Source organism: Aspergillus fumigatus, chromosome 4 (genome assembly GCF_000002655.1).
Source record: "Aspergillus fumigatus Af293 chromosome 4, whole genome shotgun sequence".
NCBI classification, from domain to species: Eukaryota; Fungi; Ascomycota; class Eurotiomycetes; order Eurotiales; family Aspergillaceae; genus Aspergillus; species Aspergillus fumigatus.
Genome location: NC_007197.1, coordinates 3,152,553 through 3,175,250, shown reverse-complemented (window position 1 = coordinate 3,175,250; position 22,698 = coordinate 3,152,553). Strand labels below are relative to the sequence as shown.

At 48.9% G+C, this 22,698-nt stretch overlaps 8 protein-coding genes across 8 annotated transcripts; 5 read left to right on the top strand and 3 right to left on the bottom strand.

The window, feature by feature from the left end:
• Positions 1-47: 47 nt before the first annotated feature.
• AFUA_4G12070 (uncharacterized protein) lies at positions 48-5,751 on the top strand (the record flags this gene model as incomplete). The annotated part of the gene is made up of 6 exons (XM_077804652.1): positions 48-394; positions 453-519; positions 587-760; positions 807-1,013; positions 1,068-1,156; positions 1,210-5,751. The coding sequence occupies exons 1-6, from the start codon at positions 317-319 to the stop codon at positions 5,749-5,751; spliced, it is 5,157 nt and encodes a 1,718-aa protein (XP_077660794.1). The 5' UTR covers positions 48-316.
• Positions 5,752-6,076: 325 nt separating this feature from the next.
• On the bottom strand, positions 6,077-8,011 carry AFUA_4G12060 (vacuolar protein sorting-associated protein 26; the record flags this gene model as incomplete). Its single annotated transcript, XM_746532.2, has 5 exons — positions 7,648-8,011; positions 7,089-7,561; positions 7,002-7,026; positions 6,777-6,893; positions 6,077-6,291 (listed from the first exon to the last, which is right to left on the bottom strand). The coding sequence occupies exons 1-5, from the start codon at positions 7,865-7,867 to the stop codon at positions 6,077-6,079; spliced, it is 1,050 nt and encodes a 349-aa protein (XP_751625.1). The 5' UTR covers positions 7,868-8,011.
• A 1,932-nt stretch (positions 8,012-9,943) lies between these two features.
• Positions 9,944-11,557, top strand: AFUA_4G12050 (gluconokinase). The gene is made up of 2 exons (XM_746533.2): positions 9,944-10,966; positions 11,049-11,557. The coding sequence occupies exons 1-2, from the start codon at positions 10,721-10,723 to the stop codon at positions 11,502-11,504; spliced, it is 702 nt and encodes a 233-aa protein (XP_751626.1). The 5' UTR covers positions 9,944-10,720; the 3' UTR covers positions 11,505-11,557.
• A 1-nt stretch (position 11,558) lies between these two features.
• On the top strand, positions 11,559-14,651 carry erg7B (terpene cyclase/mutase family protein). Its single transcript, XM_746534.2, has 3 exons — positions 11,559-12,440; positions 12,521-14,236; positions 14,311-14,651. The coding sequence occupies exons 1-3, from the start codon at positions 12,294-12,296 to the stop codon at positions 14,593-14,595; spliced, it is 2,148 nt and encodes a 715-aa protein (XP_751627.1). The 5' UTR covers positions 11,559-12,293; the 3' UTR covers positions 14,596-14,651.
• Positions 14,652-14,965: 314 nt separating this feature from the next.
• On the top strand, positions 14,966-15,378 carry AFUA_4G12030 (uncharacterized protein; the record flags this gene model as incomplete). The annotated part of the gene is made up of 2 exons (XM_746535.1): positions 14,966-14,983; positions 15,181-15,378. 2 exons carry the CDS (start codon positions 14,966-14,968, stop codon positions 15,376-15,378), a joined length of 216 nt encoding a protein of 71 aa, XP_751628.1.
• A 24-nt stretch (positions 15,379-15,402) lies between these two features.
• AFUA_4G12020 (uncharacterized protein) lies at positions 15,403-18,216 on the bottom strand (the record flags this gene model as incomplete). The annotated part of the gene is made up of 3 exons (XM_746536.2): positions 17,816-18,216; positions 16,055-17,753; positions 15,403-15,994 (listed from the first exon to the last, which is right to left on the bottom strand). Exons 1-3 carry the CDS (start codon positions 17,949-17,951, stop codon positions 15,403-15,405), a joined length of 2,427 nt encoding a protein of 808 aa, XP_751629.2. The 5' UTR covers positions 17,952-18,216.
• Positions 18,217-20,097, bottom strand: AFUA_4G12010 (uncharacterized protein). The gene is made up of 4 exons (XM_077804651.1): positions 19,841-20,097; positions 19,673-19,776; positions 19,545-19,616; positions 18,217-19,479 (listed from the first exon to the last, which is right to left on the bottom strand). The coding sequence occupies exons 1-4, from the start codon at positions 20,010-20,012 to the stop codon at positions 18,409-18,411; spliced, it is 1,419 nt and encodes a 472-aa protein (XP_077660793.1). The 5' UTR covers positions 20,013-20,097; the 3' UTR covers positions 18,217-18,408.
• A 136-nt stretch (positions 20,098-20,233) lies between these two features.
• On the top strand, positions 20,234-22,697 carry AFUA_4G12000 (phosphatidylinositol-specific phospholipase C). The gene has a single exon (XM_746538.2). The coding sequence runs from the start codon at positions 21,090-21,092 to the stop codon at positions 22,521-22,523; it is 1,434 nt and encodes a 477-aa protein (XP_751631.1). The 5' UTR covers positions 20,234-21,089; the 3' UTR covers positions 22,524-22,697.
• Position 22,698: the final 1 nt, after the last annotated feature.

The following is a 22,698-nucleotide window of genomic DNA, read 5'->3' as shown; positions in this document are numbered from 1 at the left end:
TTTCCTGGAGAAGCCACCTAGTCCAGATAGAGCTAACGTATCTGTCACAGGAACTGTGTATGTGGATCAACTCTATTGCATTGTCTTTGCTAAGTGGCTGCACACAATTGTCTTCTCTCTTCTACTCCTTGAAAGATACATGGCTGTTATACTTGAAGTAAAGTGCTGAGTTCTGTTTCCGGATCAAAATCTCTAAATGTTCCATGAACGAACGTCGGATTCAGTGAACACCTGACCGCTAGTAGGGAGAAAGTCAGGGAGATATTCCTCAGGCTGGCAGCGTTGGGCATGGTGCGACTGTACACATTGATCAGAAATGTCCTCGCAGTTTTTGCAAACGGAACTATTGAATTTGATTCAGGAGTCCAAACGGAAGAACTCTGAATTGCGAAATGTTTGCTACCCATCTAGTAGAGGAGGTTTCATGAAACCCAAACTTACTGACGGCTTAGGCTGCTGAGGAGTCACTGAATGATTTGAAGGCATTGCCTTCAACTTCCGAGGCTCAGATATCTGCTGGTGGGTGTCAAGCCATGCCATATGTCGCCCTTGTTGCTGCTTGGGAAGATTACTGAGTACCCAAGAGATCTCGTGCGCAAACCCAAGTTTGTCGATCCATTTATTTTAGCCTGCCATAGTCGACATGCAAAGCTTGCTGGAATCGGAGTTGTCTGCTTGCAGAGACTTGTGGCTTCACGGTCACTACCTTCTGAGAGGCTGAAGGATGTCCTTGGGGGATTGAAAGAGACCACTAGCCTGAGTAAGCAGTCTTAGCTGATAATCCGTCAAATCGCTAACTTGATCAGGCCTGGATATCCAACTCAAAATTTTGCAGTCCTTGCCCTCACTTTTGCAGCATTATTCAAATGACCTAGGCGGAGAGCTTCTTGCAAGTACATTAGAAATATGTGCTACGCTGCAAGCAAGCAAAACTCTTGCTGTATCCAGCACAGCAGCGGCCACTCTTCAGCAGTTAGTAGTCTCGACATTCGAGCGAGTTGCTGAAGAAGACAGTTAGTTTTTCCTTTGTTCGGCCTGGCTTCTTATCTCTGCTGATGTACCTTCAGAAACTCTCGATAAAGGCAAGCCGCGAGTGACAATAAAGCTTGAATCTGACTCCGTGAACATTGGGTACTCTGCATACGATGCATTGCGGGTAAGCACCACACTCCTACGCATATTCGTACTTCATTGACATAGCGCGTAAAGGTCTTGGATGACCTGTGCCGGCTTGTAGATGGCGAGCAATTGCATTTTTTGCGTATCAAGTCACTTTCTCAAACGTTCACACTGGAGCTCATCGAGAGCATTCTCACTAACAGCGGACGCTTATTTGTTGGTCATGCGGAGCTAACGCATGTTCTGCGGACTCGGCTCATGCCGATGACAGTCCGGTATCTCTCTGAGAGGCACGGCTTTGCCCTTACCAGCCGCGTCGCTCGGATTCTTCTGATACTTCTCAAGCGTTACATGTCTCTTCTGACAGCCGAATGCGAGATGGCTCTTGGGTTGCTGACTCACCTTCTCGAACCGGATGGAACATCGCCTTGGAAAAGAGTACTCTGTATGGAAATTTTTAGAGGCCTTTATGCCGAGCCGGGGCTAGTCCGGCTCATTTATTCTCTATATGACGGAGAAAACAACAGGAAGAATATTCTCAGAGATCACATGGCCGCTCTCGTTCGTCTAGCGTCTGAGAAGCCTTCATTGATTGGAGTCAGCAGTCGTTCAACGGTACCCATGCGAGCTGAACATGCACGATCCATAACAGAAGAGCAGATAACACTTGAAGCCGGCGGAGTTGCCGGGGTTATTGGGGCCACTGGCCCTTCTACTGAGACTAATTTCCAGGGAATTAGCAGTCAGTGGAGCACAGTCCGCACGCCGTATATCGAGCTGCTTGACAAGACCGATCCGCCACCTCCCCCTGAAACGTACATCTACAGCCTAGTACTCAATTGTATCACCTCATTTGCAGAAGGGCTGGCGAAATTCATACTTCCATTAACTGTCCCAGACTCAAAGCAGAAGCGGAGAAGTCGGATGACGAGCCCTGACAAAAGCAATTCTCCTAAGCCTGCACATATTTATCAGAGAATGGATGCCAGCACAACTATACACCGATCGAATTCCAAGAAACTCGCGATACCTCTTAATCCCTTGGACCTAGATTCTCACCCTCAATTGACAGCAATCAAGGCCTGCGCCGGCATCATGGAGAATTGCTGGCCTGCTATACTTGCAGCCTGTTCGACATTTCTCTACGCTTCGTTGGACGAAGATTACTATCACAACCTTGTTCGATCTTTTCAGAAGCTGGCTCATGTTGCCGGTCTTCTCAGACTCTCCGTTCCGCGGGACGCTTTTCTGACTACTCTAGCGAAGGCTACAATGCCAGCTGAGATGGCTGGTGCTTCGACTGCAGCTGCCTCAGATTCCCACAGCATTCCCGCTATGGATGAAAAACGCAAGGACGGTCCGAGAGCATCTGCGGAAATTGCTTCATTGTCACTAAGCACCAGAAATCTGCTGTGCCTCCGTGCTCTTCTGAACCTGGGGATTGCCCTTGGTCCTACTTTAGACCAGCCGGCATGGTCGATCATTCTCGGAACGCTGCAGGATGTAGACTTACTCATCAGTATGGCCTCCAGCAAAACACATAACCTTGTTCATAATGCGGGAGATGTGTCAGGCGATATGTCTAAAGCCAACCTCGGGTCAGAAATTACAGCTGTTGAGGCAGCCTCTGCAAAATTGTTCGAGAGCACTGGTGACTATCCGAGCGATTCGTTCGGCGGTCTGCTGATTGCTCTCCTTGACCTCTCCGGCATAACTGAAGGACCAGCAAAAGATGGGCCGTCTGAAAAGATACCCGGGACTCCTAACTCCTCGCCGTCGCAAAAGCATATCGGTCGGCCACGGGGGAACAACCGGGGTGTGTCCTTTGTGATCGAAAAGTCCAGAATGCGGGATGAAGAACTGAAATTTGTCTTGGACAAAGCAAAAGAGCTCGCCCAAGCAAATCTTGAACGCTTGTCGTCGTTGGCCAACCCAGACCGCGGCGTCTGGAAGCTGCTCATCGAGCGGTTGATTGCCACCGCCGCAAACCCAGAGATAAGCCAGAGACTTCGTCTAAAAGCGAATGGTGTACTCAGCTATGTCGTATTTGAGACTATGAAACAGGGAGACGATGCTGATGATTCAGTCCGAAACGCGCGTCATATCAGAAACCTGGAAACTCTGAACATGCAAGTCTCGACGCTCTATTCGGTTAACGCTTGCATGCCAGGGTTACCACTCTCTACCTCCATCATAGAGATTCATGAGCAAAGCCTGGAGACGTTAAAGAGTATTCTGGAGCAGTACGCAGAGTCTTTCACTGATGGATGGACGCTTGTCTTCAGTCTGATATCCAGTGTGTTCGGGGACATTTCAAACGGCGAGAGTGCGACAGCGGCAGGAGATACGTCTAGCAGGGTGCGTGATACACGCTCGATTGCCGATTCGCCTCGGCTCGTTCGTGCTGCATACAAATCTCTACAGTTAGTCGCTTCTGATTTTATCGCTCTCTTGCCACGCCAATGTCGGTTGGACCTCGTGAATTCATTATCCCGTTTCGCTTTACAGCAAGAGGACTTCAACATCTCATTGACAACGACATCATCTTTCTGGAATATATCTGATTTTCTACAAGGGCAAATTGAGGAATTCTGCATTGAGTCTCATGTCGAACTCTCAGTCAGCGAGGAGACACTTTCGGCTCTTGCAAGAGGTGATGAACCCTCGGTCTCACGAAATGCGCTGTGGCTGCTGCTTCTGCTTAGGATTGTAAGCCTTGCGAGGGATAGCAGGCTGGAGATCCGAAACTGCGCGATTCAGACCCTTCTAAGAATTTTCGATGCGTACGGACAACAACTTTCACCCAAGGCATGGCGTCTGTGTCTGAACCGTGTTTTGTTCCTAATGGTTGAAACCATCGAACTTGAACTCGCAAATTCTCGGGCAGCGGAGAAGGCCAGAGGCTCTGAGGTGGTCCATTCCTGGATAGAAACGGCAGTTGTCATGATCAAGGGGATTGCCAATCTGATAACTACTTTTTTTGGGCCTATTGTTGGAGACAGTGCCTTTGACGCTTCCTGGGAACATCTCTTGGGATATTTGTACAAGCTTATCAGCTCAAACTTCCTGGAGCTAAATGAAGCGGTATTCTCCAGTCTGGCAAACATCCTTCTCCGGGCACAGGTGACAAATAATCTGAGCAAGAAGGCTCTCGAGCTCGCTTGGTCGCTGTGGGTTGCTGGCCATCCTGCTCCCAGGGAGGACTTAATTGACCTAGGACACCCAAATCAGGATGCATCATCTGCATACTTGCAGGCATTTCAGCAGTTGTATGCCCTCTATAAGGACGATCTAGGGAATGACCATATTGAGCATATTCTCCATCATTTGCGCCTCCTCGCTTGGAACTCCGTCTCCTCTCCTTATTCGCCGGACGTGGATCGGGTTTCGGATGTACAAGCAATTATCATTGACTGTTTGAAACTGCTATGTTCAGACAAGCAGGTGGCCCAGCCAAAGATCGTTTTCTGTCTTGCTGACTTCGTTGATTCCGCATTGACAAAGTGGTCCCTAGATTCGGATTCGAGAAGGCCAACTTTTATTGCGTTCTCGAAAAGTGCTGTAGAGCTCCTGGGCTGGTATATTGCTACCTTTGGTATCAAGGAAGATATCTTCTCCAATGGCTCTCTATCTTGTGCCTTGGAACATCTTGGGAACCCAATTGTTCAAAGATACGAGTGGCCGGGAAAAGACCGAGATCCCAGTTTATGGCAGAAATCAACCACTGCAGTGCTGGATATCCTCCATGTGGCAGTTCCATACATCGAAAAGCAATACGAGTATGCAAATCTGGAAGAGATCTCGCGGTTCTGGAAGTGCGTGGTAGACATTGCGAACGGTATTGCCTCTGCGAAAGGTTATCGAACCCGTTCAATCCCCACAACAAAAGTCCACGCAGACGAAACCTTCGACATCAATGCTATGAACAAGCTCAAAACCATCATCATCCCATCTCTAGGCGCGTCCATCATTTCAGACAATATTCGACGCCAATTCTCTCGTACGTTATTCGACTCCTCTTTCATCTACCAGCAACAGCGTTTTGGCGCTCCTATCAAGTATTCGGATAAGGAGCCTCTGCAGGATCTATATAATATCCGGCCTGGCCGAACGTTTGACCCACCGCCAACCCCACGTGCTCGAATGGCATACATTCTGATCGACATGCTATTTGAGCTCGCATCAGCCTCCCAGCCCAACGATGATGATACATCCAGAAAAGAGACAAGTGATACGGAGCAAACGACAGCCCGTGTTCTGCTCTCGCGCGCTGTCTCCCCGTATCTCATACTCCGATGCGCCATGTCCCTGAAGGCATACATCGCGGATCAGCCACTCCGCGGACTCATGCCGCAGCCCACGCCGGCGCGCAAGGCACTGCTACATCTTCTCCGCGGCATGATCGATTTGCGAAGCGAACCAACTGCCATTCCTCCTCCGCCTATAATCAGGACAGTAATCATGTCGTCCGGCGACTCAAGCCAAGCCGGAAATAAACATCACAAGAAACATCTGGAATGGTTATACCCTCTCGTTATAAAAGCGGTGCAGGTCGCGGGAAGGGAAAATGATGACGGAGAGGTTCTCCAGGTTCTTGGAGCAGTCTTAGAACGGGTCGGCAATGACGTTTAATTTGTATAGTTTATATTTTTCGCTAGAGATCATCTCAAATAGACCTCGATCGTGCATATTTGTATAGATGAGTATTTGTGGAAAGCGAGAGTCGCATTCTCAATCATCGGTGGGCACAGCGAACTACTTCACTTAAAAATTCAACCGTTGACCGTCGAACTACAGGGCCAGTTTATCCGATGGCAACGAATCAAAATAAGCACAAGGTACAGATACAGAGTCAAATAGGGTATATGTACGGAGTAGAAGATGCCGCCAAATCTCAACAACTTCCTTGAAATAGAAACGTTAAGCGAGACGCCATGCGACATACTCAGCCTACAGGCTAAGCGGCAGGAGCAGAGACTCTCTGAGTGTGATATGATTCACGTCCAGGTCCGGCCGTGGCTGACCCTTCTGGTAGGGGCTGTTGCTGCTTCTGTTGCTGAAGGAGCTGCTGCTGCTGGATCTGTTGCTGTTGAGCGATTTGAGGGGTCGCTGCGATCTCTGGAGCTTGTCTGTAGAGAGTAATCTCGGACTGCTTGAAGTACCGACGGGCATCTAGGTACAAGGAGTTCGAGTCAGTACGTTTCAAACTGCAGTTGTGGGATGCAAAAAACTGAAGAATACAGCCGGGTTCCGAAACAAAACCATATGAAATTACGAAAACCCGGGGCCTAGTGGGGCCGCCACGCGAGTGGGATCATCCAAGTGTGGCTTAGCGTGGGGGATTTTGCCGTTCGGAATGAGATCGCAAGTCAGCCGGTCCGAGTCGACTGACCGCCATGACTGGTCCGAGGTGATTTCAATAGCCGATCGGCTATTGAAATGTCTAGGTGGGATACCGTGGGATAACATTGGGCAAGTTGAACATATGGAAACCTCAGGTACCAATGCAGGCAGCAAACAACGCCGCGACAATGGTGACCGGCTTTCCAAGTCATACAAACGACACTTGGTTCGCCATAGGGAATCGATCGGGCAGTCCAGGCCAATGCAGAAAATATCCGAACAAGCAAGTGCTTTCATTTTTTTGTTCTGCTTACCTTCATCGATCAATACTAGGCTCAGATAGTATCTTGTGGAGTACTTTTTGTTGACATCACGGAAGGTGGGTGTCAGATCGAAACCACCCAAGAACAGACGAATAGGGATTGTCTCTCCTGTTCATGATCAGCAGGAAACTCTTCCCATTTGTTCAAATGACATATTGCTTTTCGTGGGGTGCCAGCAGTATTGGCATGAAGCAACTTCAACCGGATGCAACTCACCTCGCGAAGGCGACCCGTCCATGATCTATCAGAACAACAACGTTAGCAGGCATCCCCTGTTTTGGGCCAATCAACGGGCTGGCCTACCTCGAACCGTACCAGTGTCTCGCTCTCATTGTACTGATTTGGAGGAGACCCTGTCGTCTCACGTCGAATAATGGATAGTTCCATGTGTTTGATCTTCAGCCGCACGAGGAGAAAATAGATACGTCCCACGATGACATCTTTCAGGTGATACTTGGATTTGGAGTATTCAAACTCAATATGCAGGCAGTCTTCGATACCGACATCCATCTTGATTGGGTTGTTCGTTTCCGGGGGCATGCGATAAGAGTAGACCCAGAGATCCTTCTCGCGAATCACATCTGCCATCCGCCTCGAGACCGTCACCCGCACAAAGTACCGCAGCTTCACATTGATACCATTGTATGATTCGTATTGTTTCTCGACGTTCTTGAAGTTGAAAGGGAATGTCTGTGGGTGTTGCAGCTCTCCGGGAGCGGCAAGTTCCTGCACCAGCGAAAGGAATTCGTAATGGTTGCCTCGATCGTAGAACATCTCTGCTTAGCAAGATACTTGGTCAGTTCATGTCTCGACCACCAGTGGTGATAAGTGCTGCGGTCTTTGAATGGGCAGGGTCCCATACCGATTGTGCCAATGAATTGCACCTTGATGCCTGTGTGCTCTAATCGCTTCCCATCCTTTGGTCGAACCGTAACAGCACCCTTGACAGACTCCCCATCCATGTAAAGAGGAACTCGCTCGCGGCGGCCCTTATCGAGCTTCACGTCCACTGTCTGGCGCTCATCGCTGTCTTCGAGCACGATGTCAATGTCGACGGGAGTGGAGAAAAAGAGAGAAGTCATTTCGGAGGCCGGTTGGGCAGGGTAAGGAGAGTTAGACTAGATTGGAACTCGTGCACACGTGAAGTCCTTGCAATCAAATCAGATAGGATCCCACAATTGCCATGCCGCTTAGCTTCGCTGAAGCTTACACCAGGTTGTTGATCGTGGCCGCAGAAGGCGATCCACGACTGCCTGACAGTTAGCCTGTCATATGGATGATTACGTAATATTGCGGTATCATAGTAGCCGTTATCCCATATCCCATCAACAGTTACATCCTGTAATTGAGGATTTCGTAGATTAACAGTCAAAGAACATACGAGTCACTCTCCCCCCCGAGTCAGAAAATATGAAGCAACTCGACATCTACAGTGCCGGGAGCCCTTGTAACATACCACTAAATTGTTGCGCACTCCAGATGCTGACCAATGAAATGCATACTTGCTCATGTCATGTCCGTGCCAAAATGGCTAGAGAACAATGCTCCGGATGACCAACTATCGTGAATCAAGATCCAAGGTAAAAAGACAATTGGTGCAGTGTTCCATGTCTTTAGCGTTCAAAATACAGAAGTACAAGTACCTACCTGGGTATCAGCATTTGCTACCGCATCCCTGCCATCCGCCGAGAAATATACTTTTGCGAAATGGAGGGTAATGATACTACGACTGCTATTCAAAACCAATTTCAGTACGACCTGGAACTTTCCAAGATAGAGGACGCGGAAAATAATCCAGTTCCCGACAAGTTCGATACTTCTCTTTGTCCCGAGCTGCACTGGAACGAACGGATTGGGCAGAAATCCGCCAGCCTGCCAAGTAAGGCAACTGGAAACACATTTCCGGAGCCCTTGTTTCACGGAACATGTTGCCTGCTTGAGGCTGAGACCCAGTCTCGTGATAATTGCCAAGTTCCGATTTCCAACAAGGTTTGGATAAATACAGAGTACTCAATGCTAGGAACTTGAAGGTGTTAGCCAGCGAATTGTTTGCATTCAAACTGGCGGGTTTCCCCGGATTGAGCCACGTCCCCCTGCAAGCCACAAGGACCCAAGATCATTCAGATTAGGCGGTGGGGCACATGGCCAGCACTCCTGTCGAAGTTGATACACGACTTTGACTGTTGAGTGGAGGAGGGTCGACGCTTGACAGTTTGAAGAAAAGGCGGTATCGGGTTGCAGCTTCACTCTTTTGAACCATAACCCTTGTTTGAACGAAGATTGTCTGCTGAGCGCCTCTCAGAGCTGAGACGCCAAAAGTACCTCGAGAAGTGCGGAGTACTATCCCGCCCATAATGCACTCATTATTGTTTGTCCGCCTGTCCACGGGATCAAACATTGACAGATTGAAGTGTTGTACAGCCATGCTCTATCATCAGGGATGCGTTAGAAGTGAATGAGCAGCGTTTTACAGAGTGTACTCCGTAGCTAGGGATAGATCCTTTGCGCTTTGATTAAAATCTCCCACTTTCTATTGTTGATAGGTAGTATTGAAGATCTCGAAGATTGCGTAAGGGATTAATCCGATTACAGTGTAAATACTAGGTATGTGTACGCCATTCGGCCTTACCTACCATCAATTGCATTCCAAATTACAATCAATATCGAAGAATTTCTTGCCAGTAGACAGTCAACGGATAGATATTAGAAGGTTCTCAGGTCAGGCCACTACCTTATTTCCATCAAACCATGCTAGCCACAGCATCCTGGTCTCTGGTCCCTGGAGATCATCTCTGAGTAAATCTTGAAGAGTTTCGTCTGCATTCCTTGTCCTTTGAATATTGAACTGTATGGTCTTCCATTGAGTTCAGAGAGGCGCCTGAAAATAACATGGTAAAACTGCTTTTGCAGTACACAGCCTGCCTATTGTGGTATAGTGTGGGGGTTTTGAGATGAGTGTCAATAAGTCTTGTATCTGTATTCTTGGCTGTATCAGTCCCGGATCCCCGGTGCAGGGCAACCTTCTTTTCTACCCGTGACATCATGAAACGATGGGATGACACTGGGACGTAATTTCGCAGATAGCTGATGCTCAACCAAAAGATACAGTTCTACAATTTGTCTATGGAGATATACAACCTACTCAGCTGCTTCAGCTTTTTAGAATTATTATAGAAATTATTCTTCCCTTTTCCTCCCATTCTCCGATGGTGAGGGGTCTTCAAAGCTAGAATAAGAATCCGATCTCCCACTAATACCCAAGCCAGCGGAACCCCCTTTCTTCTCGAATGTCCCCCACCTTGTGATATGTTTCACTGATTCCCCCACTCGGCTGGCTGTAATCTATATTCCGTACTCTGTAAGGCACCTTGAGGTTAGGCTATGGAGAAACAACCCAACATTGCAGTAGAAGTTGTTCGGACTTTGCAGTCTGAAAAGTTGTTGGAAAATTCCCGTTACGTCTGTATGATTCGATGTTTTTGTAAGTCCGACTCGAAAAGAAAACAATAGGTCATGTTTCCCTACATGATCGGCTTTCGACATGAAAGTCCCCACAGACCCAGGTTTGATACTTAATATCCGTCTGCTTGGATTTCTTCCTTTCTATTTAGCCATTACTCCCTTGTCTCTTTCTCTTCTTCCCCTTATAATCTGCATGAAAGATACTGCAATTGCCTTTGACCTGCAATCGCCTGTTCAACGACCTGGTTTGCTGCATTTCACCTAGTTCAAAGCATTCGAGACACAAGAGCGCTGCCTTTATATACATTCACCAACCCCAACACCTCTCACAAAAGCCGGTTGAACCATCCGGACCAGCCACCGAGCTCCGTGTATCACTAGAGCGTCATAGTCTTTGTTCCCTCTGCGGCTCTCTTTGCGACCGTTGTTTTCTTTTCTGTCTGAGCTGCTATTCTTCCTTTGTTCTACACACTATGCTCTCTGCTGGGGAAAGGCATCAGCCGCCTATAAATACCAATGCGGTTGTGGATGCCTCTCGGACTCCAGTCACCAAAGTTTCTCTGAATCACAACTCGACCACCTCAATGCGGTCAGAGACATCCAAAGCCGAGAACATCCAACATATCTGGGTCGTCACCGGGCCCGCGGGATGCGGGAAAAGTACTGTTGGACGGATGTTGCAGCAGGAGCTGGGTTTGCCCTTCCTCGAAGGAGATGATGTAAGTACTTGCATCCACGCGATATTTCTTCCTACGGCTTCCCGGCAAAATGCGCAAGTTGACCTAACACGCACCCATACAGTTCCACTCACAGACCAACCGGGAGAAAATGGGCAATGGCATTCCTCTAACCGACGAAGACCGCTGGGACTGGCTCATCTCCTTGCGCAAAGCCGCCATCGAGGCCCTCTCCCCTTCGCAAGCCAACAACTTCCACCCTCCGTCCGGCGTTGTAGTCGCCTGTTCCGCCCTCAAACAGAAATATCGAGACGTCATGCGCGTCGCCGCCTACGGGTCCCCCTCGGTTCAGATCCACTTCATTTATCTCAAGCTGGACAAGGACATCCTGATCGAGCGCGTCAAGCACCGTGATCCCTCCCACTATATGAAGAGCGGCATGGTCCACTCGCAATTGCAGGCTCTCGAGGAACCCCAGGGCGAATGGGATGCGCTGACCGTCAACGCTGATGGTCCCCGCGAGGAGGTTCAGAAGACCGTTCTTCAGTTGGTGTCGGAGAAGCTGGCGGAATACCAGTGACTGGGTTATTCTGTGTCTGCTTGCTTTATGATTATTTTTTTTTTTTTTTTTTTCGGGGGAACTGGGTTCAGTTGCACGGATTGCATGGATCTCTTGCGCCGTCCGGTGTCTTTGGAGTTTTAGAGCTGCCCACTCATGCTTTTGGGAGCATCATGATCTGTCCTTGTCTACGGAGTCCGCATCATATCCTGGAGTTCCCATCGGTTGTGAATCTTTATGTCTTGTCATGGTGATCTGTCTGCTATTTTGATTTCTTGTACACAAGAGGGTTTCCCTGCGTTAGGCATAGCTGATACCTCCACTAGAAAGATGATTGCCTTGTTTTCCACATCCTGACTTGATTTCAGAGTGTTCTATGTAAACGCCGGTATTCGCGGTTGGTGGCAAGTGACGTCATCATCAACGGTTCCCTTGACGCCGCCTTCCTTTAGCCAACACTGGCGGATTCGTATCGTTCTGGACAACTTGCACAACCGACTCTAGCCTTGCAGGATATCATTATGATTCGAGATGGCTGAGTTAAAACACATATAAGCAGAGGGGGTGGTCAACGGGGCTTCAGGCCCGCCCAGCCGTATAATGTATTTAATCCTGTTTAGGAACCTCGAGGTGTGTAGCATGTGATACAAACTAGTGTCCACTTTGTCTATTGTTTACGGAGCACCTCCCTAGCCTAGATCGGCTAGATAGGGGCCCAATTTCGTCGTCGCAAACAGCTGGCCTATGCCTGTTGGTTTCTCTGTCTGTCGATGAGTATACCTGGCATGCTGGTACTTGCAACCCTCCGCCATGAACCGACTAGCCAAGACAGACTACTCCCGCTGGCGGATGCTGGACGAAGATGGAAAGCACACATGGCATTATCTCGACGATGATGAAGCGGCTCGGACATGGCCCCAAACACTGGCTGATAAGTATTATTTAGGGCTTCCTCTGGTATCTCCACCATAGGCGATTAACCCTGCCGCCATGGCGCGTGCTCCAGGCAACCAATTCTGATTTTGATGATGGAATAGGATCTCCCGGATCTTCCTACTGCTACTTCACCGTTGGACAGTGCGATTAATGGCCTGAAATTCTTCTCGAAACTACAGCTTCCACCGGGGAATTGGGGCTGCGAATATGGCGGGCCAATGTTCTTGCTCCCCGGGGTGGTGATTGCGTGGGTGGTGACGGAGACGCCCATTCCGCAGGCCTATGCGATAGAGATCAAAAATTATCTGATGGCGCGCGCGAACCCGGTCGATGGAGGATGGGGTCTCCATTCCGAAGGCGACAGCTCTGTGTTTGGCACGTCCCTGAACTACACCGTGTTGCGCCTTCTTGGGGTGGACAGTGAGCACCCGGTCATGGTGCAGGCGCGAGGTCTTCTCCACCGGCTCGGAGGCGCTCTGAATGCGCCGCACTGGTCGAAGTTCTGGCTGGCAGTTCTAGGGGTGTGTGACTGGGAGGTTGTCAATCCGGTTCCTCCAGAGGCATGGCTGCTGCCAGACTGGGTACCTGTGGCCCCATGGAGATGGTGGGTGCATATCCGGCAGGTCTTTCTCCCGATGTCGTGGATCTGGTCTAAAAGGTGGACGGCCGCGGAAACGGACGTTGTGAGGGCCCTGCGACGGGAGCTGTTTGTCCAGCCGTGGGAGAGCATCGAGTGGGCGGCACACCGCAATGACATTGCTCCGACTGATAATTATCATCCAAAGTCGTGGTTGTTGAACTCAGTCAATTGGATCCTGTCGAATATCTGGATACCTTACCTTCGACCGAGAAGCCTGGCTACACGGGCGGAAGACTGGGTCAGTAAACTAATTGACATGGAGGATGCGAATTCAGATTATGCCGATCTAGCATCCGTGAATGGACCCTTGAACATGATTGTTTGCTATATCCGCGATGGGCCCGATTCCTACTCTGTGCGTCGTCACCGGGAACGCATGGAAGAATTCCTCTGGGTGAATAAAGAGGGGATGCTCGCCAACGGGACGAACGGTGTACAATGCTGGGATACAGCGTTTCTGATACAGGCTGTGTGGTCGGCTGGTCTAGCTGAAGACGCGCAGTTCAAGCCCATGCTGGTACAGGCGCTGGAGTTCCTAGATCGACAGCAGATCCGCGAGAATTGTCAGGATCAGGGCGTTTGCTATCGTCATGTCCGTAAGGGGGCCTGGGCTTTCAGCAATCGCGACCAGGGTTATGGGGTGAGCGACTGCATTTCAGAGGCGCTGAAGGCTGTTATTGTGCTTCAGAAAGAGGCCGATGGATATCCACAGCTGCTTGAAGACCAAAGGATCTTTGATGCCGTGGACACCTTGCTCACTTATCAGAACCCATCGGGCGGTTGTGCATCCTACGAGCCGACCCGGGGAAGTGAATACCTCGAAATGTTGAACACAGCAGAGGTCTTTGGACGTATTATGGTTGAATATGATTATCCTGAGTGCACAAGCGCTGTGCTGACAGCTTTGGTCTTGTTCTCCAAACACTGGCCTGACTACCGGCGAGAAGAGATACAGACATTTATCCAAAGGGGAGTGGATTTTATCAAAAGGGCGCAACGCCCTGATGGCAGTTGGTATGGAAGCTGGGCAGTATGCTTTACATACGGCACGATGTTTGCTCTGGAATGCCTGAGATCAGCTGGAGAAACTTATGAGAATAGTGAACATGTCCGCAGGGGTTGCGAGTTTCTACTGTCGAAACAACGCGAGGATGGTGGATGGTCAGAAAGCTTTCAGGTGAGTACTGAAATCAACAAGCCACTACACTACCCCTATGCTTCGATAAGATACTTGAAAACTAACCCATTCAGAGCTGCGAACAAATGACGTATATCGAGCATCCTACGGGATCTCAAGTTGTTCAGACCGCATTCGCAATAATCGCAGTCCTGAGCGTTGACTATCCCGATGTTGAACCTATCCACCGTGGAGTTCGCATGATTATGTCTAGACAGCAGCGAAACGGGGAATGGCTACAGGAGGGTATCGAAGGCATCTTTAACAAGAGCTGTGCTATCACATACCCGAATTACAAATTCATCTTCCCGATTCTTGCATTAGGCAAATTTGGGAGAAAATACCCCCACCTCGTGTAGGAGGTGGGCCACAATGGATGTATCAATAAAGCAGTAATTCTCGGGTTCCCTTCTTCAACCAAGGACTCCGTAAATTCAGAAACTGAAGCTTGAGTTTTCCCTTCTCTTGGAGCAGACCTCGTATATATCACAGACGGGCCGGATAATAAGGAAGCATGTCATATACTTTTGTCATCTGCTGCGTGCACCTAGAGGCAGGGCCCCAATCGCCCCTAACCCTATTATTATAGCTTGCCAACGGGCCTACAGAGGCCTTATCTGAAGGTAATGTAGTCTGCATCATGGTCTCAAGTTCTTTGTGCTGCTACTGAGCGAGGCAGAAGAGATTGCTTAAAGGGGTCAACGACCTTCTAAAGTTCCTCCAGCGCTAATGCTCGTCCTGGCTGTTGTACGTTTTTCAATTTTTCTTCCTTTTATCTTGCTTCCTTAGCTATGTATAGTCAATTGACACATTCGCTCAGAATGCTTTACAACCTGCTGGTCATTCATACATCTAGTAACTATTATCCATTCCTCTCTGTGATTTATCGACTCCCACAAAGAATGGTTTACGGAAGAAGAGACCGATATAATGATACCAAACAGAATAGACCGCAAGCAGCTGAACAGATAGGCGAGCATCAAGATCCTAAAGACGCAGCATGGCTGACTCAATCTGACTCCCACCTGTCGTCAATCTTCATGCCCTTCATCGTCTTCTCCTCTGTCCTCTCCATTGTCGTCTTCATCATCCACCTCAGCCTCCTGCTCAAACTGTTCGGTGTATGGATTGTACTGCAGTGAGCTGTTTTTACAGAGAGATATGATTCAGCTTTCAAACCTCATCCTGCCATCATCGTCTTTCAGATCAATTGGATCTTCTCCGGCAATGAGCTGGACAAGCCGTCTGCCAGAATTGGGGTCAGTGCACTTGTCAGCGATTTCAACGGTGTATGATTTCGGATTCGAGCAAATCGGAGGCTTGACCTCACGATGAAAGACATAATAGAACAGCTTGACTCTTGCCGAAAAGGCCACAATAACGGGATGACCCCATCTCCGGAATCTCTCTCTGGGGCGGACTTCAAGCTTGGAAAGCTGACGAGCGACATACTGAAGGGTCTGTTCCCACTCTTCTGGAGTTTTGTCACGCTCGTGGCGGAAGAATGCGTGGAAACCGCTGCAAAGGAAGGGCTCCATCCCTAATTCACGGTATCCAGGAGGCAGAAGACAGCGGTACAGTCTGTTGCGGAGCATAGTACTGAAGAACTCTGAGTCGGGCTCACCAGCGTCTCTTGCTAGCTTGGACAGGTATCGTCCCCAAGCGGTCTCGACAGCGCCGAGATACGCATCATTCGGTAAATTGAAAATCAAGTCACCATCTTCCTCATTTGGAGGGAAAGACCAGCCATGCTGTTCTCTACGATATATCAGCTTTTACTGATATCCTGACAAATTACATATGAGATGTACCACTTACTGCGAAGAACCTTCTTCTGCCTCAGACCACACTGGATCTTTTGGCGTCACGTCCGATAACTGAATGGTCACGTCATCCATGATACTGAGTCTTTTTGTATTCGTGACGCCTATAACAGGACTCAATTTGAGTCCATCTGCGATTGGATGGCCAAGCCAATTCTTTTGGTACATGCTGAGCTTAGAATGAATCTTCTTCCCCGAATGCAAGTCTTCTAGGACAAAGGTCTCAGAATCTTCGCCACTCCCAATCACAGCGTATTCATCGTTCAGCCGGAGCTTGTGATGGCTTAGCTCGTGGCAGAACGCAGATGATTGTGCAAGCGCCAAATATGTACGCATATCTGAAAAGTCCATGATCAAGGACAAGATCTCATTGGGAAACAGAAGAGACCTCGTACCAGCAAGCCTCTCAGCGGCAGCCGCATTGAAGAAGTGGTACATCAGCATGAAGGTGAAATAACCCGCGGCCGCTGGGTCCGCTGATATATCGGAAGCAGCACCGTCCTCTTCTGCAGCATCGCTTTCTCCTGGGGATGTGTCTTTCTGTTTGGCGCCGTGACTGTCTTGTTTGTTGAGACCCTGCTGGGACTGAGACAGACGAGTACGGGGGCCATGAGCATATCCAGAGTTCTCTTCAGTAAACTCAAACAGAGCCATGAGCGGAGACCTTCTGATGTATGGCTTTCCATCCCGTCCCTTCTGAACGCGGATCAGAACAACGTCTAGAATCGAGAGTACCATGGCGTAGAACTCTTCGTATCCTTGATCGAGTCCATCATTTACCACCGCTACCACTGATGCTTCTTCGACATCATCTAAATCAAGTCTAGAATTAAGATGAACGAGAACGTCGTGAAACCAGAAGCTAGTGCTCTTCGGTGCTGATCCAGGCTCGATGCCAGGAAGGTGACTCTCATGTATGAACCGCGGGAGCATCCTCGTATGGTATTTTGGAGTCCTGGAATCTGGAAGCAAGTAATAGCCATTTTCCCTATACTTCGCATCTAGGACTTCAGAGAATTCGAAAAACACTTCTCCAGCAGCGAGCGACAGCACTGCGAACGCCATTTCCCTGAACATAAAACAGCTGGGCTCCCAAGCAAGGACAAAGCGATCAAGAATCTTCCGATACACCCTACACATCTGCAAAAACGTGGTCATCAGAAAGTTGATGCGGACAGGCATCATTTGCTTGTCAACAGTGGTATCCAAGTCCAAGCGGAGCATAGTTTCGGCAGCAAAATCGGTAAGCGAGAGAGGCTCAATGTTGAGAGCTTCACCCAAAACCCTCAAGTTGGGATTAATGTTTGGTTTCCATGAGATATCAGCAATAATATCCTTGGGTGTATTATCACTCAGCTTTCTGCGCCGCTGGGCGTCCTCAGCGAGATATCGGATCCACCGTCCCCCGCGGGGTATATTGAACAGCTTGAAGCATGCGGCATCATCAACGGCGAACATCTCCCGGTCAAGGTCTATGGTGTAAGTCCATTCAATGATGAGATCATTGGAGAATCTGTCCATGATCGTCTGAATTGGAGCATATATAAGGCGGTCATCGATAGCCAGATAACTCATTGCATGACGCTCACTGATGGTAAGATCGTCTTGCTCGATTTTGACATCCACCGTGAGGATCTGATCTTCGAACTTCTGTGCAGAACGGGAATACATCTCCCTCATCGAATTCAGCCAATCTAGCGAAAACAAATGTGTCAGTGAGTGTGCACAGCATCCAGAATCATGGTGTTTCTCCTACTGCGGTAGCCCTCAGGATCAGTTGGTATTTCATGAACAATAGCATCTCCGAGTCCCTCAGGATAGCTGTCAAGCTGATTCCAGATGACGAAGTATCTGCCGCGGCAGCGGATGAAGAGAAGTCCTTTTGTACCCATCTTGACTGTTTGCTGTCACTATTCAGGACAGAAACAAAGGCTACAAGATAGACTGAGGGTTACACTTCTCATAAAGTAACAGCAATAGGGCAAGCAAAGTATGAATCAAAAGAATGAGAGTGCAAAGGAGAAAATTGAGGTTGGAGGTTGTGAGTGGGGAGTGGTGAGAGGCTGAGAGCTATGAGGAGGGGTTGTTGATACCAGTACGCACAGCCTTGAGCAAACAGATGAAAGAAGATATGAACACAGAATTTAAAAGAAAATGAGAATTCACTGCCAACGGTCTTGGGATAAACATCTATTCATCAAAACACAATAGTAGGACTTGGTGTTCATGACTCCATCACAACAGACTCAGAAGCAGATTACCTGTTGACTTTCAATCGCTTTGTCAGGTTAACTCTATAACTGCTATATTAGAACCTGCTATCACTGTGACGGAAGAACCACTCTTGCTCTATTTCAAATTCAAGAGCATCAACTCTGGCGACTCGATAAACTCGCGAACCTTGTTGGCCATTCTTGCCATAGTGGCCCCATCCACAACTCTATGGTCTGCACTCCAACTAAAATTCACTAGCTCGCCCTTGGTGACCTGCCCAGCATCATCAAAGACTGGTACTGTTCTTGATTTTCCAACCCCCAGAATAGCCACTTCAGTTGGTACAATCACTGGTCCAACGTAGGTGCCGCCGATGTTGCCGATGTTTGAGACAGTTATCGTGCCACCACTCAAGTCAGCGGGCGTGAGTTTACCCTCTTTGCCCAGTGCACTTAGCCGCTTAATTTCTGCTGCAATTTCCATAATTGTCCGGTTTGCGACATCTTTGATGTTCGGAACGATCAACCCCTGTGGGGTATCCAATGCAACTCCGATGTTATGTTTCGGCCGCATGATTAGTTTCGGCTTTTCAGGAATGCTCAAGTCCACCTTAGCGTTAAGAAGCGGATACTCATTCAAAGCAAGGGACACAGCCTTGATAACGAAAGGGAGAAAGGTGACCTTTTTGGGATCTTTGGGGTCAGATGCCAGCTTCTTCCTTAGAGCTGTAATGTCGTTGATCTTGAGCTCATCCGCATAGAGGAAGTGCGGGATAGTGAGAGAGCGGGTCATGGTCTTGAACATTTGTGATTGGATCGGTGTCAGGTTAACCGTGGTTTCTGTTTGCTGACTGGCAGGTGCCACAGAACGCGCTTGTGCTGATGCGTCGCGCATGGCAATAAATCTATTCACGTCTTCTTTAAGGACACGACCATCCTTCCCCGTCCCTTTAACGTCAAGAATATCAACATTGTAAGTCTTCAGCAGCCCACGGACTGCTGGGGTAGCGAGAGAGGCATACTTTGACCTTGGGGCTTCAACAGTGGTCTCATTGGCCTGTGAAGGGGGCAACGGAGTCGATGCTGTTGACTGTACAGAAAGAGTATCTGCAGCAACGGGGTCTGGCTGTAATTGCTCGGGTTTGGGTTCAGTAGGCGTGTGATCATCTGGATATTTGCCATCTTCGACTTCTATATCACAGAGCGCCTGAGAAGAACATAATGTTAGACGCGGATTGTCCTCGCCTTTCAACTGTACATGAACATGCATACCATTCCTGTGGGTACAGTGTCATCTGCTTGAAAGTGGAGTTTCTTGACTACTCCTTCGTATCTCGAAGTTATCTAGATTGGTAGATGGTCAGATAGGTAGATAGCGGGATAGAGAAGAACTTGCTCACATCATCCACTGCTTTATCAGACTGATACTGGCACAGTGGCTTCCACTCTTCTATGTGAGCGCCTTCTTCGACGTACCACTGAATTATTTGGACTTCGGTGATCCCTGCGTAGAGAATTTGAATGAGCAATTGAGTGACAGACATGCAAGTTGCGTAGGAAAGAAACACCTTCGCCCACATCCTTCAATATTTGAGATTTTATGGCCCAAAAGGGTAATGCAGGATGAAAACTCCGTCGAGGTATTGATATTTTTGACGATGGGATGGTTGGGATGACCCTCTGAGGCCGAGAGGACCTGAGGGCCCCCAGAACACCTCTGTTGCAGCGCAAAAAGCTCATAGTCAATTATGAAGCAATCGAGAATGGGAATATAGAGATAGGGTAGTTTTCCAAAGAAGAAAAACTGTGAGACATCATGGAATTGTCCCTATTAGTAGGAGGAGGACTACACAGGGTCTCTCCGCATTATTGCTCCCCATCGCCGATAGTAACCGAGCACAGCGTCACCCCACGTGATTTACTCCGCATTATCAATCGAGAAAGTATTCTTGTGGCTCGGTCCGTCTTCTCATCCGAACTCAAATACTGAAAGCTTCAGGAATGGTGCCTTGTTGAACAGCTCGATTCCATTGTTTCCTCCTTGTTGAGCAAAAGATCGTAGCTGAATCGAATCCGATTCGATTTTGCGAGTCACTCAAGCTGAGTCAAACCCTGCTTCAACTCAAGCCGGCGGTACCCAATATTCACTGAGTGCTCGTTTGATTAGAGCAGGGATATCTACTTGTTCAGCAAGAAAATTTGCTGCAATCCATGCAAATACTTTTTTTCATTACCAAGCAGAGCTATGGAGTATTCGAAAATCGCGACAATGATGTGCATGGTCGAGATTTTTATCTCCACGACTCGCCTACCTTCCCCTCTGTTAGTCATTATTTTGTGAAACCCCACGATTATCTCATCACGGTGGAGCTGAGCAATGACAACCCACCACCACTATTTCATCTATTGCCTTGTGCTGTGATTGAGTCTCTGAGTCTGACTTTAGTGCCAGCCAAGTTGCTATCTGTTCAATAATGCTCAGTCTCCAGCTCAGAACGGGTAAAAGTACCCGTTCTCCAAGTACAATTTGGTGTGTCTTGTGTGTTGTCTTAAGATGATGCTTAGGGTTCCAGCTACTGGCACGATGAACGTGGGACTGCGAGATCCCATTGCGGAGGATCGAACCATCATTGGTGCAACCTAATCTTCTAGTCTTGTCAGGGCTAAGCACCCTCTGAGGGCCGAGAAGAGCAGGCGGCAGTATTCTCTTCTCACTCCCTACTCGTTCTCCTATCCATCTGGTTCATATTTTGCATTTCGGGACTGGCTTCTGCTGTACGTGATAGACTGTTCAATTGAGCACTGGCTTGTCGCACAATGGTGGCCGAACACTTGACGATTCGCAACCTTACCACAACCCCAATAATCCTCAAGCTCATTGAGCGTTTTCACCCCCATAAGGATCCTCGAGATGACATACATTCCTTGGCCAGGAATTTTACTCGAATTCTAAGCAATGTCACTCGCACCAATGAGACTGTCGCCGCGATTACTGATGACAATGAACCATTTGCTCATGAAGAGTATGATATTCACGTGGAGCCTTTCCAGACAGTCCAGACCGAAGTTCGTGCATTCATCGATTCGGACAAAGAGCGCCTGCGCTGGACCTTTGAAGCCGAGGGAGAGCGACATCAGATTCAGACACCGGTTCCTACGACGGAGTCTGCCGGAATGAAGGCGTTGTGTGATAATCCTCGATTTCGCTTCACTGGCGTCTACGTGACGCCTGAATCCCACCTTGCGATCTACTCCTCGGCCAATCTGCAAGCATGGATGGGAGAGCTCAAAGATAGCACATTGCTCTCCTCGCTATCCATACCAGGAACACACAATTCTCCTACGTGCCATGTCGCGGCCCCGTCTGTCCGCTGCCAAGCTGTCAGTCCGCGCGAACAGCTTCGAAATGGTGTCCGTTTCTTCGACATCCGTGTGCAGCCCCAGTTCCCAGAGGACCCATCCAAAGATGAGCTTATCCTAGTGCACAGCGTGTTCCCCATCTCCTTGACGGGCAACAAGTACTTTCGCGATCTGATGCGAGACGTTAATGAGTTCCTCAATGAGAATCCATCCGAGACGCTCATCATCTCTCTGAAGCGAGAAGGCCCAGGAAACCATACCGATGAACAATTGAGTCGGATTGTGCGCGACCATTATGCTCGTCCAGATAGCCGGTGGTACACAGAACCCAAAATCCCTACTCTGGGCGAGGTGCGCGGGAAAGTCGTCCTGCTTCGCCGGTTCAACATCATTGAAGAGCTAAAGCATGAACACGACGGCCGCGGCTGGGGCATAGACGGAAGCGATTGGGCAGATAATACTCCAAACGCTACCTGCAGCAGTGGTCAACTCTGCATCCAGGACTTCTACGAGGTCCTCGAGACGAAGAACATCGATGTCAAAATCAAATATGTAACGGAGCACTGTGAGCGCTCCAGCGGGCACTGTTACCCGTTCGGTGCCCTCCCGGATCCCGAAGCTAGCAAAGCGCATCCATTCTATATAAATTTCCTCAGTGCAAGCAACTTCTGGAAGGTGGGGACGTGGCCCGAGAAGATTGCAGCAAAGCTGAACCCGGCAACTGTTGACTATCTCTGCCGGAGACACAGTCACCCGGACGGTGACTGGTCGACTGGTATTCTTGTTACGGACTGGGTTGGCCACGAAGGCGACTGGGACCTTGTGCGTTGCATTGTTGGCATGAATGCTAAGCTGAAGATGAGACAGATGAGAGAGGAGCAGGAACACTAACGACGCTTGATTTGTGCTTTCACGCGCCCCCTGGCCGACCTGGGAAGCCTGATCATGTAGCTATCATTTCCCATCGATGATTCTATAGGTCATTATGATATTTCAATAAATGTAATTCGTACATGCGCCCATGTTCAAGAAGGAAAATAAATTACACAGTAAGAGGACAGCAGGA